Source organism: Carlito syrichta, unplaced genomic scaffold (genome assembly GCF_000164805.1).
Source record: "Carlito syrichta isolate Samal-C Ts95f unplaced genomic scaffold, Tarsius_syrichta-2.0.1 Scaffold303261, whole genome shotgun sequence".
In the NCBI taxonomy this organism is placed as follows: domain Eukaryota; kingdom Metazoa; phylum Chordata; class Mammalia; order Primates; family Tarsiidae; genus Carlito; species Carlito syrichta.
Genome location: NW_007247357.1, coordinates 6351 through 22247, shown reverse-complemented (window position 1 = coordinate 22247; position 15897 = coordinate 6351). Strand labels below are relative to the sequence as shown.

The 15897-nt window shown below is 41.5% G+C and overlaps 1 protein-coding gene across 1 annotated transcript; it reads left to right on the top strand.

Annotated features, from left to right (window-relative positions):
• The first annotated feature begins 5535 nt into the window (after nt 1–5535).
• Nucleotides 5536–11846, top strand: CUNH9orf153 (chromosome unknown C9orf153 homolog). Its single transcript, XM_008058230.1, has 3 exons — nt 5536–5601; nt 7552–7730; nt 11801–11846. The coding sequence occupies exons 1-3, from the start codon at nt 5536–5538 to the stop codon at nt 11844–11846; spliced, it is 291 nt and encodes a 96-aa protein (XP_008056421.1).
• Nucleotides 11847–15897: the final 4051 nt, after the last annotated feature.

Genomic DNA, 15897 nt, shown 5'->3' with positions numbered 1-15897 from the left:
GGGGACAGCCCTGCTGAAGGTCAGACAGCCAGCTTTTTACTTGTTAGGACAGGATGGTGACTTCCAAGCTCCTTGCATGCCAGGTGAGAAACCAGACCAGGAGTTCTCTTTGGCCATATTTTAATTAGGTCATTTGTCTTTTTATTGTTGATGTATAAGTGTCTTTTTTTTTTTTTTTTGAGTTGGAGTCTCACTCTGTCGCCCAGACTGGAGTGCAGTGGCCGCTCCTGGCCACCGCAGCCTCGACCTGCTGGGCTCCGGCGATCCTTCCGCCTCAGCCTTCAGAGTAGCCAGAATTACAGGCACGCGCTACCATGCCCGGCTGATTTTTTAATTTATTGTAGAGATGAGGTCTCGCCAAGTTGCCCAGGTGGGTCTCGAACCTGCGGACTCAGGCAATCCACTCACCTCAGCCTCCCAAAGGCGCGAGATTACAGGCTGAGCCACCAAGCCCAGCTGTAAGTGTTTTTTATACATTTATATACAAGTCCAATTTAATTATTTATTTTTCTTCTGCTGCTTATATTTTGGTATTGTATCCAAGAAACCATTGCCTAACCCAAGGTCACAAAAATGTATTCCTATGTTTTTAAAATTATTTTATTTTATTTTATTTTACTTATTTATTCATTTTTTTTGAGTTGGAGCCTCACTCTGTCGCCCAGACTGTAGTGCAGTGGCCGCTCCCGGCCACCGCAGCCTCGACCTGCTGGGCTCCGGCGATCCTTCTGCCTCAGCCTTCCAAGTAGCTGGAACTACAGGCACACGCTACCACGCCCGGCTAATTTTTGATTTATTGTAGAGATGAGGTCTTGCCAAGTTGCCCAGGCAGGTCTCGAACCCGCGGGCTCAGGCAATCCACTCACCTCAGCCTCCCAAAGGCGTGGGATTACAGGCTGAGCCACCGAGCCCAGCTACTCTAGGACTTTTATAGATTCAGCTCTCACATGTTGGTCTATAATCCATTTTAAGTTAATTTTGGTATGAGGATTAAGGCAGGAATTCCACCTTTATTCTTCCACATGTGGATAGTTAATTGTTCCAGTACCGTTCAGTGAGAAAAACTATTTTCCCTCATTGGATTGTTTTGGCAACCTTCTCAGAAGATCAATTGCCCATACTGGATTATATATAATACATATATTATATACACATATATACTATATATATATATATATTTTTTTTGAGTCAGAGTTTCACTCTGTCATCCAGGTTGGAGTGCTGTGGCGTGATCACAGCTCACTACAGCCTCCAACTCCTGGGTTCAAATGATACTCTTGTGTCAACCTCCCTAGTAGCTAGGACTACAGGCATGCACCACTGTGCCCAGATAATTCTTTTATATTTTGTACAGACAAAGTCTCACTATGTTGCCTGTACTAGTCTCAAACTCCTAAACTCAAGCAATCTTCCCACCTTGGCCTCCCAAAGTGCTGGGATTATAGGTGTGAGCCATCACACCTGGCCTCTCTCTAAATAATTTTTAACTTTTCTTTATTTCCATTTCTTGTTATTTATGTTTTGCTTTTATATGACACAATAGCTGTTCAACACTGTGCTTCTTTCAATTTCATTTTCAACTGTATTATATTTTTATTTAGATTGCCATAAAGGAGAGGGAAGGATATCCTGGTTGATTAAATGGGGAATCAGAGTGAGCACAGGCTCAAAACAAAAATGCACAGAAACCCAGAAGATTGTCTCAGGAAAAAAATGAGTTGGCCCAGCTGGCTAAGGCGGAGAGAACATTTATGGCATTGTGGTAGCATCAAAATATTGTTTTCTAAGTAATGGAAAAGTAGCAGAAGCAGATTGTGGATAGTCTTTGTAAATCTGGTCAAGGAGTTTATATCTTATTCTAAAAGTAATAAGGAGTCAAGTTTGAAGAGTAAGATAATGAGTGGATGGATAAAGAAGTGATTTAGAACAGATTATAAAGAGTAACATGGGGTAAGGAAGCTGGGTGTGGTGGCTCACGCCTGTAATCCCGGCACTTTGGGAGGCTGAGGAGGGAGGGTAGTGTGAGACCAGGAGTTCAAGACCAGCCTGGTCAACACAGTGAGACTCCCATCTCTAGAAACATAAAAATTAATTAAATAAATAAATATAATCAACATTGGGCAAAGAAAGCACTAGTCCAAAGCTGAAGACAACCAGGCTTGTTATTTGGATTCTTGCAATGACTTTGGAAAAAACAGAGAAGTCATTTTTTAAAAATCAGTTTCACAATGAGAGGGTAATTAATAGCTAAGATGGAAAAAAGTGAGGACTGCAGAGACTACACTAGAATTGGTGATTAAGAAATCAGTATTGCTGAGTCAGGTGTGGTGGCTCAGGCCTGTAATCCCAGCACTTTAGGAGGCAGAAGTGAGAGGATTGCCTGAGTCCACGGGTTTGAGACCAGCCTGTGCAACCTGGTGAGACCTCATCTCCACAATAAATCAAGAAAATTAGCTGGGCATGGTGGCATGTGCCTGTAGTTCCAGCTACTCAGAAGGTTAAGGCAAAAGGATCACCTGAGCCCAGCAGGTCGAGGTCGTGGTGGCCGTGAGCATGCCACTGCACTCCAATCTGGGCGGCAGAGTGAGACTCCAACTCAAAAAAAAGAGAAGCCACTATTGCCATCAAAAATTCAATTTTAGTTCATCAGCTGTGTAGGAGCTAAATGTCCTTAACTGAACATTAGAAGATGAGAATATCAAAACAGCAAATCCAGAGGTAAAGAAGAGGCAAAGCACCAGAGTTGGTGGTAGGTTCTGAGTCAAGAGAAGTTGTATTTTTGCCCCAAGTGGAAGAGATTTTACATGTTTGTAAAGAAAGGAAAGAGCCCCTGGGAGACCGAAGATAAGAGAAGGATAGAAAAGCAAGAAGGAAGAAAAAGAGTTGTTGAAAGGGAGAAAGGACAATTGAGGGGGAACGATCCCACAAAAGGGGTATGAGAAGGATAAAATATACCACTCTGGTGACAAAGACAGAGGAAATTAACATTAGATGAGCAGAGAAAACTTTTTCCTCTGGACTGGAGGGAAGAGTGAAAAACTGGGTGTGAATGAAAATGGAAAAAGATCCATTTTGTCACTTGCACAAAAACATCCACCCTCAGGAGTTTCTGTGGGACGCCCTTGCTCTCCTCAGTAAAATTAGAATTAACTGCAGGAGTTTCTGGAACTAGCAAACCAAGACTAGAAGTGCTGAAGAGGCCCCGCAAAAGCTCCACTCAGGCTGCATGAATCTGTAACAGGTCCACTGGCTATCTTTCCATGACTTCTCTGGGAACATGCTCCACGAGAGGTTGGACTAAAGGGCTAATCTAGGTGTAGGCATTGGCTGGGCTCAAGCGAAAAGTCTGAGGTTAAAATGGTGCCAGTGAAGTCAACGTTCAAGTGTATAAAATATCTTTGGCTGATGATCTGTTTTTGCATTCGAAATCCTGACATGTCGATGAGAGGGTTGTCCCACTTGTAGTTCAGCAAGGGGAATCCGCAAGAATCTAAACTTCTTTGTGCTCCACTGCCTGTCAACAATACCATTGTCATAAAATAAGTACATGTTTCTTAGCTGTTGCTTTGAAGAACGAATAGAGAGCTGCACATTCAGCCATTGAAGTTGGGCATCGTTTACCTAGTTGGCTCTGCTAATTAAAGTCCACTGAGTGTGTGTGTGTGTGTGTTAGGTTAAATCGAGAGAGAGAGTGTGTGTGTGTGTGTGTGTGTGTGTGTGTGTGTTAGGTTAAATCGAGAGAGAGAGAGTGTGTGTGTGTGTGTGTGTGTGTGTGTGTGTGTGTGTTAGGAGGTTAAATCTTGCCCTCTTATGAGGGAAGGAGAAAGGAGAAAATGTATTGCCTTCTGTTGATGGGAGAGGGTAGCCTTCCCATGGTGGATGGACGACTCTACTGAAAGACAATGGTAATGGTTGACTAGAAGACCCTGAGAGGTTTTAGATGATGCAGGTCAGAGAAATATTTTTCTTTACCAGAACCATAGAAAGAATGCAAAGTCAAGTCGTATTTTAACTGGCTGGGAATAAACGGGTCTGTGCACGCTGCTTGATATTGCTTTTTAAAAAAATCCTGCATATTGATATGGTGATCTCAGCGATGACAATATATTTGGAGATTATATGTACATATGTCACATATATATTCATTCTGAGTTTTTCTACTTTGCTTGGGAAGCGGGGGACAAAATTGTTTTCATTTTGTCCCAAACACCAAATGATTGTTTTGGGTTCATTTCAGACACTCATTCCAATGACAGCGGGTACTGGTCGGGATACAGTGGTACCCAGAAATAGATTTCTCCTCCATATACTCCCTTACCTACCAATAAAGTTTTCACAGGAATAGATTAAATTGATAATGTGAAGTATTATGAGATTTATCTGTATTTATTGCTATATAACAGCTCACCCAAACTTATGACTTGAAACAATAATAATTCATTTTTTGTCACAATTTTAGAGTGAGTTGGCTCAGCTGGGTGTTGGCTCTTCCTCATTTGGGATCAGCTGGCATTGCTCATGCAGCAGTGGTCATCTGGCGACTCACCTGGGGTTAGGTGAGCCAAGATGGCTTCATTTACATGTCTAGTGGTTGATGCTGGCAGCTGACTCTTCATGGTCACCTCTTTATGTGGTGGCTCGGTCTCTCAAGAGTGTGAAATAAAGCTGCGAATCTTCTTAAGGCCTAGTCTCTGGTACTTATACTCCACTGACACAATGCTACAAGCTATTGGTTCAAGCCATGCATAAGGCTAGCTCAGTCAAATGTGGGAGAGGACTTGACTGCCATTTATTCTATGTAGGAGGTTGAGGTGGGAGGATGGCTTGAAGCCAGGAGTTGGAGGCTGCACTGCACTATGATCATGCCCATGGATAGATATTGCACTTCAGCCTGGGCACATAGTGAGACAAGACCTCATTTCAAAAAAAAAAAACAAAAAACCCTGTCATTTATCGATGAGATGAGTTGTAAAAATTATGTGCCCATTTTTAATCCTTCACAAAGGGATTAAATAAAATTCTATCTGCAAAATGACTAGTAATGTATATCTAGCACAAAGCAAATTATTTCAAAATGTCCATTGTTTTTGTTTGAGCCATTTTCTCCTGAATAAAAAACACTTTTACTGGATAAGAAAGTGGGTGCGTTTTTCTTTAAAGGAACTGACATTTGCTTAAAATACCTAAGGAAAAAAACTAGTCCATATAAAATTTGTTGAACTAGTATTAAACCTAAAATACAAAAAAAAAAAAAAAATCTTAAAAAAAAACCCTAAAATACATGTCATGTAAGAATTTAAGGTGTTTCTGAGAAAATGTTTGGTTGAAACATGATTAATTTGGCAGACCTAGACTAGGAGAAAACAAACGAACATTTTAAATGGTATAAAATTTTTGAAGTGTCCCACTCACAAATTTCTAAAGATTTAAAAAGTGTTACATCCTTCCTTTGTATTTTAACCAAGTTTTGATCTTTGATTTTTGCCTCTCCTTGCATTACTTTTTTTAGGAATTAGAGAATAAAATCCCAGCACAATGCTGACCATTGGAGACACCAGTCCAACTAACGACAGAGAAAGGGCAGCGTTTCCTCAATGTTCGGTATGTACTTAAAACTTTATATAGTGTACGCAGGAAACTTTACATTCTAGCATCATAAAAATTCAAACTATTGACACACCTGGAAGCTATAGGAACACCAACATTTCACTTCAGTGACTTAACATTCTTAGTCATAGCAAAATGTAGCTCTTCCCAGGGCAGGGGTTGTTTTCCTGATTGTGATTTTTTGTTTTGAGTTAAGGTCTCACTCAGTTGTGCAGGCTGGAGTGTAGTGGCACGATCAAGGTTCACTGTAGCCTTGACCTTCTGGGCTCAGGCAATCCTTCTACCTCAGCCTCCTGTGATTTTTTTTTTTTTTTAAATATCGATGGGGGTCTCACTAGGTTACCCAGGCTAGTCTCGAATTCCTGGCCTCAAGTGATCCTCCCACTTCTGCCTCCCAAAATGCTGGTATTACCGATGTGAGCCAGCGTGCCTGGTTTGATTGTGGTAATCTATCTTAAAGAATCATTTACCAGACCGGCTCGGTGGTTCAGCCTGTAATCCCGCACCTTTGGGAGGCTGAGATGAGTGGATTGCCTGAGCCCGCAGGTTCGAGACCCGCCTGGGCAGCGAGACCTCATCTCTACAATAAATCAAAAAATCAGCCGGGCGTGGTAGCGCATGCCTGTAATTCCGGCTACTCGAAAGGCTGAGGCGGAAGGATCGCCGGAGCCCAGCAGGTCGAGGCTGCGGTGGCCGGGAGCGGCCACTGCACTCCAGACTGGGCGACTTAGTGAGACTCCAACTCAAAAAAAAATAATAATAATTTACCAATTTTAGCTCACTTTCTATTTGTTGCCCTTGCAATAGAAGTGACTAGCATTAAAAGGGAACTCTGTGTTGTGCAAAATGACCCAAATTTTGGCTCTAACCTGAGACAATGGCCTCTTTGGCCTCCTTTGCACTGCATTTCTGACACACTGAGCTCCTTGAACAGGGTGCGGCTTTGATATATAGATGATCTGGCTCCCTTTGTTCCTTAGAAGAAATGTGAGGGATGGGTGCAATGGCTCACACCTGTAATCCCAGCACTTTGAGAGGCCGAGGCAGGAGGATTGCTTACAGCCAGAAGTTTGAGATCAGCCTGGGCAACATACTGAGAATTTGTCTCTATTAAAAAAAAAATAAAATGCAACATCACTCAAAAGAAGCAAAGTTCTCAACCTCCCATAGCTGTCTCTCTCCGTAGTCACTCAAAATTTTAAAGTTGGAAAAATCTTCACGACTTTTGAGTCCAATTCTAACTGCTCCATTTTATAATAAAGAGTTTAAGAGATGTGCCTAAGTAATACATCTTTTGGGGAATGAATCTGAGATTTGACCTTCCATTCTCTATTCCATATTGCCACTATGGATTTGGTGAATAATTGATTTGGTGAATTGTGGGGGGTTTTGTGTTTTTTTTTTTTTTTTGGAGAGTCTTTCAACGCGTTTGCCCATTTCATGATGGGCAATTTACAAGTTCACCGGCTGGGCCTCGTGTTCAGCAGTTTTTGACCAAAAACAGCATGCCCCCATGCCCTACCTTCTCTATTCACCCGATCATGCCCCAAGAGATTTTTGTTTGTTTGTTTTCCCCGGATGAAAAAAGTCCTCAAAGGGAAACGTTTTGCCAGTGTGGAAGAGGTGAAACAAAAAACAGCAGAAGACCTAAAAGGCATCAAAACTGATGAGTCCAAAAACTGTTTTGAGTGGTGGAAAAAGTGTCTTAATAGGTATATTGCATCAAATGGAGAGTATTTGAAGGTGACTGAAGTTTGAACATGTAAGGATAAATACACAACTTTTTATAAATAAATTCCAGAGTTTTTGAGTCCTCCCTCATGTCTTCCAAAGATAAATGCTTCTATTTTCATGGTTATTTGTTCTCTTATTCTAGGGTTTATGAGTCTGCCAGTATATGACATTTTTGTCAGTCCCATGTCTTACCACTTCTCTTTCCCACAGCTGCCAGAATTATATACTTCCCTTGAAGATTTTTATAAGGAGAGCAAGAAATCAAATCTCCTAAACATGAGTGGTATTTCACTTAACGAAGCACAGAAAATGCTTACTAAAAATCTGAATACCATGGCACTTGCCAGGGCCACCAGTGGGCGCAGGAAAGATTCCCAAACAGTTATCATGTGCACAGTGGCTGATACCGAGGACGAGAAGAAGCCAGAGTCCTTGACAGAGCTTCTCCACCGCAGCTTGCTGGTCAACTCGTTGTCTCCTATGGAGCGGCTCTTCAGGTCCCAGCAGAGGCTGTTGCAGTATGGGATCTCTCCTCCCAAGCACACCTTCCCTTATGACATCCTGGTCGACCACTTGAACGCCGTGTCCCGGGTTTCTGTACAGAAGGTTCAGAGCCCCCAAATGTTTTGCAAGCTAGGCTTGTCTGGCGCCACCCCAAGAAGCCTTATCTTTGAAGATAAAGTTCCTAGATACCTCCTAGTGGACCCAGGTAACCTAAGCAGATGACGTCAGGTGGGAGGAAGGGAGTGGAAATCTTACCGCGGATTTACATAGCTCTCTAGAGCAGAAACAGTCAAATATTGACCCATGGAAATGTTGCAGTTCTGGGTGGGGTTCATGGCTCCTGCTTTCACTTCTTACTCTAGCAGTAAAAGGCAGAACAGAGAATCCAAAATCCCAGGATAAGATTGCAGATTCATTCTCGAACAGGTGTGTTATTTAGACATGCCACTTACACCGTCCTTTGTAAAGTAAAGCCAGTTAGACTTGGACTCTAAAGTACCCATGGTTCTTTGTGTCTTTTTTTTTTCTTGCTCTTTGTGTCTTAAATGAAGTTAGTTGGGTATTTTTCTTGTATTTGTTTGTTTGTTTTCCAGTATCTTGGCTTTGTTGCTATTAAGAAGTTTCTTTTAGAGATTTTTCTTTTTTCATGAACCTTTGCCCTTTTCTTATTGTTACATCTCTATCAGGTCTTTCATCAGAGACCACAGATAGCAAGAGGAAACTCTCTCTCTATTTCTGATTCTTTAATAGAGAAGTAACCATAAAAGATCAAAGACCACACAGAGAAAGTGAAAATTATATATTTATAAAAGGTATGATACCGAGTTTTGGTTTTTTTTTTTTTGAGTTGGAGTCTCACTCTGTCGCCCAGACTGGAGTGCAGTGGCCGCTCCCGGCCACTGCGGCCTCAACCTGCTGGGCTCCGGCGATCCTTCCGCCTCAGCCTTCCAAGTAGCTGGAACTACAGGCGCGCGCTACCACGCCCGGCTAGTTTTTTGATTTTATTGTAGAGATGTGGTCTCCCCAAGTTGCCCAGGCGGGTCTCGAATCTGCGGGCTCAGGCAATCCACTCACCTCAGCCTCCCAAAGCACAGGGTTACAGGCTGAGCCACCGAACCCGGCTGATGCTGAGTTTTAATGAGAAATTTTAATGTCTCATGTTTCAGGTTTCCATCTTACTTATGTAATTCGAGGGAGGTAATATATTGTCATTCTGTGTCACTACTAAAAATACTAGTAGTTACACTTGTATCCCTCTGAAGTAGGTTTTTGATTCAGGATAAGACCATTTTCATAGCAGATACTTTGACACCATTTTTATATTAAAAGTAGTAGGAGACACAGAAGGAAAAAATTTTAATTCATAGATTGATTATTCTAAGAATATTTGGTCCAAGGAGCTGAGTCTTTGCTATAAATCTCTGCATTGACATCTTGACAGAGCCTAGTGCCGGTTTCAAATTCCTTTGATAGTCATAATTTGTGTGCTTTGGAGCTTAGACAGAGGTAGAAATTAGCGTGATTGTAGGAATAAATTAGGTAATTCACAAAGCACACAAGTAAAGTCTGGGACCAGAGAGCAAAAAGCATGAAAAGTATCGAGAATCAGTAAGCCTTAGCCAAAAACGTATTGAAGAAGGGCTTTGGATGTTTAGTAGGGTCTTGAACATTTGTGACTCTGCCACCCGTAGGGACCAAGTTTTCCTTTCTTCATAATGCACATATTACCTGCTGTCTGCCTAACTTCTAGGGGTTTCTGATGAGACCTGCCTGAGTCTTTGTTGGAGTCTCTTCTCTGTCTCCATATCCTCATTTCCTGAGATCCTGGAGGTAAATATCTGGGAGTTGTCATGTCTATTCCAGAAATATGCATGAAGCCAGGTTGACGTCCATATGATGGATACCCAGTAATTCCTTAGATTTAATCGGCATTGCAGAAATTCATGTTCTACTCAGTTCAGGAGAACTTTAGGACTCTTGACATTCCAAAGCGTACTATAGGACACATCCTCACTCTCTCCAAGCACTGGGGAAGGAAAAGAGTGTGGGTCTTGTCATTTTGTTTTTCTCCTATCACATGAGTTCCTTGTCCTCAAGCTAAATCTTGTAGAATCCTGTAGGTTAGGAATGTGTTTGACCAAAAATTACAGAGAAACCAAATAGCAGTTATTTTTCTTATGTAATTATAAGCCTGGAGACAGGCAGACAAGGCTGGAGCAATGCTTTTCTTTATTTGACACATTATAATTGTTTATATTTATAGGGTCCAACTTAACGTTTTAATACATGTTCAAGTATATGTTGTATAATGATCAAATTAGGGTATCTAGTGTGACCATCACCTCATGTACTTCTTTCTTTGTGGTGAGGACTTTCAAAAGTCTCCCTTCTCACGATTTTGTGTCATGCCCTAGCCTACTGTTAACCAAACTCACCCTACTGTGCACTAGGACACCAGACCTTAATTCCTCCTATCAAATTGCAATTTTGTACCCCTTGACCCACCTCCCCGCACCTTTCCCTCGCACATCCCCTTTCTACTCTCTGGAGCAATGCTTCTTGATGACTTCAGAAACCCAGGTTCTTCCAGCCATCATTTTGTGTGTGGTTTCCATCTACATGTCTAAAAGACATCTCCTTCACCCTCAGAGGCGGTGGCCACATTCCAGACAGGAAATGGTGGCATAGGACAAGGGCCACATTGGGACTGCTGTCCCTGTTTAACAGGGAAGCGATATTTCTCAAGAATACTTCTCCTCAGGTGACTTTTTCCTGCACCTTTTTGGCCAGAACTGCGTCCAATAGTGACCCCTTCCTGCAAGGAAGGCTGGTGAATGAGTGCTTAGTGTCTCCCCTCTATAATAGAGGAGGGCAGAAAAGGGCTGAAATGGGTACAGAGTAGACCACCCTAAAGTGTCTACCACAGGTCATGACTTGAAGCTCTCCTGTCATCAAAATCATCAGCACTCCAGCCTTTCCTTGTCCCATATTTCTTTCCTCCTTTTACTACCATTTCTTGCCATGCCAGGTCTGTGAAGTTCTCGTCAAACGTTAAACTTGGCAACTGGCCCTAGGGACAGATTATCGAAGACCATGACTAGTCCCTGTATCTGCTCCACTGGGGGAGGTGTGAACTCAAGGAACAGTCCCTGACGCATGTCTTCTACTTCCGGCGTGTGTGTGTATGTGTGTGTGTGTGTGTGTCTTCCTATGGTTTTGCACTCAAGCCCCTACCTTCAACTTTGCTTTTGTTGGCGTTGAAGTTTGTTTTCAGCTTTTCAGTGTGTTTAGTCATGAAAAGAGTTGAAGGGAACGGGAGGGGAATGGCTGCTGAGTAGGAGAACATGAAGTGGATGTTGGCTTTATTCTTCCTCCTTGGTGCATTGGCTCCTTGAAGGGACTGGAACTGCTCATGAAATTCTAACCTCATAGGTCCTGAAAGAGTGTGGAAGACAGTCTAATTCTAGCTATGCCACTGTCCTTTTTTTATATCCATGGCTCACATTAGCATCTTGGAAGAAATGACTAGCAATCTGTGTACTTCTGATCAGTCTTCCTCCTTGTGTTAACCACTCATTAGGTTCTTTTTCTCCTACCTGCTAATCTTGGTGCTCTGCAGGGCTCTCCATTTGCATACTGTGTTTATCTAAGCATACAATGAGACACTCCATCTACCGCCCTGGTCCTGCAGAGTTCACTCAAGCCCACTCAGCCAGCTGCATCCAGTTCCTTACTTAGGAGAGGGCTTTAAAGGAAATATACGCTATAGGGTCTCCTTGGTTTGTAAAGCTTTAGAAGCAGCTTTCAGTCAGGAGGAGAGGGACTTGAAGCTTTCTGTCAGGAGGAGAAGGAGATTTAAGTTCGTCCAAGGTTTATTCTGTCCACAAAGTATCTCTGAATAACTGAAGGCTCGAATAACAACACCATGTGATTCTTTGAAAATGATTCCTTTCAGAAAAACAGTTCATGGATCTAAAGGATCTGGAATTGAGATATTTTAAGGGACTTGTGAAGTGGAAGCGCACTGCTAAACCTTTACTCAGAGACATGAAATACGACACTGAGAAGAGATTTGTAGAAAGCCAGGGTATGCCCGATGTTATTTCCCCACCTCTAGTTCACAAATCTTTGATCATTTATCCTCAAATTGAGTATCAAGAAGAAGGAACTTATTCTCTTATATGGCATATGTAGTTTATTAAAATATTTTGAACATAGATTTTTGCTTTTGAGAGCATTGAGTTTATACATAAAAAGTAAAGAAGCCAAGCATCCAATAGAACGTCTCAACATGTATAAGATCCAAAATTGAACCACTAATATGGAGTGAAAGATTCAAGCTAATCTGCTGCTACAAGAATTGAGTTGGACCTGTGAAACCCATTTGGACCAAAAATGAAGCAAAAATAGATCATATAAAAAGGGTGGGGATGAGGAGAACTTCCAAGCAAGAATAGCTCTTTAAGAAATTCTAAGCCCACAAGAAAGTCTATCAACATAAAAAACATTTGGTAAATTCAACAAATAAAAGAATTAACACCTGAGGCTATATAGATCAATCTGAGAATCTTAAAATAGTAAATTAACTGCTCAAAGACATAAGAAAAGAAAAGAATCCATGAAACAAGAACAGGAAGATTTGAAAAAGAACAAACTGGAAATCTTAGCAATGGAAAATGCGGCTTTTGAAAATAACAATAACCCTTAATAAATGATCCCAATCGTACACTGGATGTGTTTGAAGAGGGAGGACTAATGAGTCGGAAGACAGCACTGAAAAACTTATAGATGACGGCACAGTAAGATAGAGGGGGAAGAATAGCTGTAACAGTGGGTATCTCCAGCAGCAATGAGAAGTTCAGAAATACATCCAATAGAATTTGCAGAAGAAAATGGAAAAGAAGTAATGATTGAAAATAAAATGATTGAAACATTTCCAGAAACAAAACTCCCAGGAGACCTTGAACTACAAGCTCTGAGTGATTAGCAAGATACTAAATCTATACCTAGAAGCACTGAAGCAAAACTGTAGAACATTGAGTGGTAAAGGAAAATACACTCTACAAAAGAGAGAGAGATTACATACCCAAAAATGACAAGTTGACAGCAAAACTCCCATTAACTATAGATGTCAGAAGACAATAGTGTCATATTCTCAAAATACTGCGGGAAATTTTCAACTGTCAGTTTGGAATTCTATAACCAGTCAAATGCTGTCTAAAGAATAGGAGTGAAATAAACGTATTAAAAACATATGAGCCAGAAATTATTTACTATTCATAGTCCCTTGCTTAGACAAAAAAAAAAAAAAGAAAGAAACTACGAGTGAAGTATGTACTTCAGCAAGAACCCAGAGGGAATACAAGAAATAATCATGAGCAATTAAATTATTAATAATATATGTGTATAATTGCATAGATAGTAAAATATATTTCTGGATTCTGTTTTCTAATATGTTTAGAAGATCCACCTCTATATAAGTGAAATTTTTCTGTAGTTGCCATTTCTTGCACTTTTAATTTTTATTTTATTATAATTGAGTTGGGGTCTCACTGTGTCACCCAGGTTGGAGTGTGATGGCACAATGACGAGTCACCACAGCCTCAACTTCCGGACTCAGGAGATCCTTCTGCCTCAGCTTCCCAAGTGGCTGGGACTACAGATGCACACCACCACACGTGGCTAATTTTTTGATTATTTTGTGGAGAGGAGGTCTCGCTGTTTCCCAAGCTGGTCTCGAACTTCTGGTCTCAAGCAGTCCTCCCACCCTGGCCTCCCAAAGTGCTGGGATTGCAGGCATGAACCACTGTGCCTGACCCACTTTCTAATACCAGATTTTGGTATGAAAAGTTATGCTGGCTTCAGCACAGTAGGTATCTTCAGCAGAAGACACTGTCTAAAACTGAGCTTGGGGGATTGGAGTGCTCACAGTGTTCTCGTTTTTACGTTTTTGCACACGTGTGTTCAGGATGCAAAAATTCCTCAAGCTTACACACAATTCTACACTTTTCTTCATGCACACAAAACATTTTGGAACCAGGTGCAGTGGCACATGCCTGTAATCTCAGCTACTTGAAAGGGTAAGGTGGGAGGGTTGCTTGAGGCCAGGAGTTTGAGGCTACCCAGGGCAAAATTTTTTTAAAAATCAGTTGGGAATGGTAGTGTGTGCCTATAGTTCCAGCTACTCTGGAGGCTGAATTGGGAGGGTGTCTCGAGCCCAGGAATTCAAAGGCTACAGTGCTATGATCATGCCACTGCACTCCAGCCTTGGTGACAGAGATAAACTTGTTTCCAAAAAATAAAATAAAAGTTTAAAATTTAAAAAGCTATGCTAGATTTATGTATTTGATGTTTCTTTTTGAGTCAGAGTCCCACTCCGTTGCCCAGGCTGGAGTGCAGGGGCATGCTGTCACAGCCACCACAGCCTTGACCTGGGCTCAGGCGATCCTTCCACCTCAGACTTCCAACTAGCTGGAACTCAGGCGCACCACCACACCTGGCTAATTTTTTGATTTATTGTAGAGACTAGGTCTCGCCAAGTTGCCCAGGTTGGTCTCGAACCCGTGGGCTCAGGCATGCGCTGGGATTGCAGGCATGAGCCACCACACCCAGCTAAAAGTTATGCTAGCTTCATAAAATGAATTGGGGAGTTTTTCTCTTTTATGAGATCACAGATATTTTAATAATATTTATTAATAGAAATATTAATATATTATAGAAATATTTATTCTTTGAAGTCTAACTAGAATTCAGCTATAAACCATTCACTCCTGATATCTTTTCTTCCTGTTTTTTTTATTATGGAAATGTTTAAACGTTCATGAAAACATATAGGATTCTATAATGAACCTGCATACACACATTATTTGGATTCAAGTGTTATTAACATTTAACCACATTTGCTTCATCTATTCCTTTTGTCGTGTTTGCTGTGTCTGCTGACATATTTTAAAACAAATTTTAGGCCTCATGTCTAAGATGTTACTTTGATGTGCATCTCAGAAATATATGGACATTTTCTTCCATGACCACAATGCCATTATTTGCCAAGAAAAATTAACAATGATTTCTTGTTACCCTCTTTGTATCCATATACAAAGTGCCTTTATTGTCTCAAAACTGTGTTTTTCTAGTTGGTTGGTTTGAATTAGGATCCAAGCAAGGTCTAAACAGTGCCTTTATTTATTAGATCTTTTGAGGTTTTTTTAGTCTAGACCAATTGCTCATTTTTGTTCATGCAACTGCCTTAGTGAGAAATAGATCCAGCCAGGCTCGGTGGCTCAGCCTGTAATCCCGCGCCTTTGGGAGGCTGAGGTGAGTGGATTGCCTGAGCCTGCGGGTTCGAGACCCGCCTGGGCAACTTGGTGAGACCTCATCTCTACAATAAATCAAAAAATCAGCCGGGCATGGTAGCGCATGCCTGTAATTCCAGCTACTTGGAAGGCTGAGGCGGAAGGATCGCCGGAGCCCAGCAGGTCGAGGCTGCGGTGGCCGGAGGTGGCCACTGCACTCCAATCTGGGCGACAGAGTGAGACTCCAACTCAAAAAAAAAAAGAAAGAAAGAAAAGAAATAGATCCATTGCCCTGTAGAAAATCTCGTGTTCTAAATTTATATACTCCTGACGTCATTTTTGTTCTTCTGCCATTCAAATTTGTTTAGAAACAAATCTATCCATTTATTTCTTGTAAACTGGATGTTTGCTTAGGGCTTGATTAGATTCAGATTCACCTTTTTTGGAACAAGCTCTTCATCAGGTGCTGCTGTGTGCTTCAGACTGCTTCACAGCAGAAGGCAAACCTTGTTCAGTTGTCCCTCTTCTGGTGAGTTTAAGACTGAGTAGTGGATTCAGGTGGTGACAACCTGATGCCTCTGTTCTATAAATGGCCCCATCAACTTTTTATCAAACACCTTCCATCCATTGATAATTATGGTAGCCAGTGTCGACATCCAATAAAATATAAAGACACGTCTCTACTTTTAACACATTTTATTTGGGAAGGAAGAATTGCGATTTGGGGCATATACACAGACTGGGTGATCTTTGGAATGTC

What these genes read in the sequence shown, in the direction of transcription:
- CUNH9orf153 (XM_008058230.1), top strand. Translation starts at nt 5,536, where the DNA reads ATGCTGACCATTGGAGACACCAGTCCAACTAACGACAGAGAAAGGGCA. An exon ending in CAGCGTTTCCTCAATGTTCG is followed by an intron (nt 5,602 to 7,551) that starts GTATGTACTTAA and finishes TCTTTCCCACAG; the next exon opens with CTGCCAGAATTATATACTTC. An exon ending in GATTCCCAAACAGTTATCAT is followed by an intron (nt 7,731 to 11,800) that starts GTGCACAGTGGC and finishes GATTCCTTTCAG; the next exon opens with AAAAACAGTTCATGGATCTA.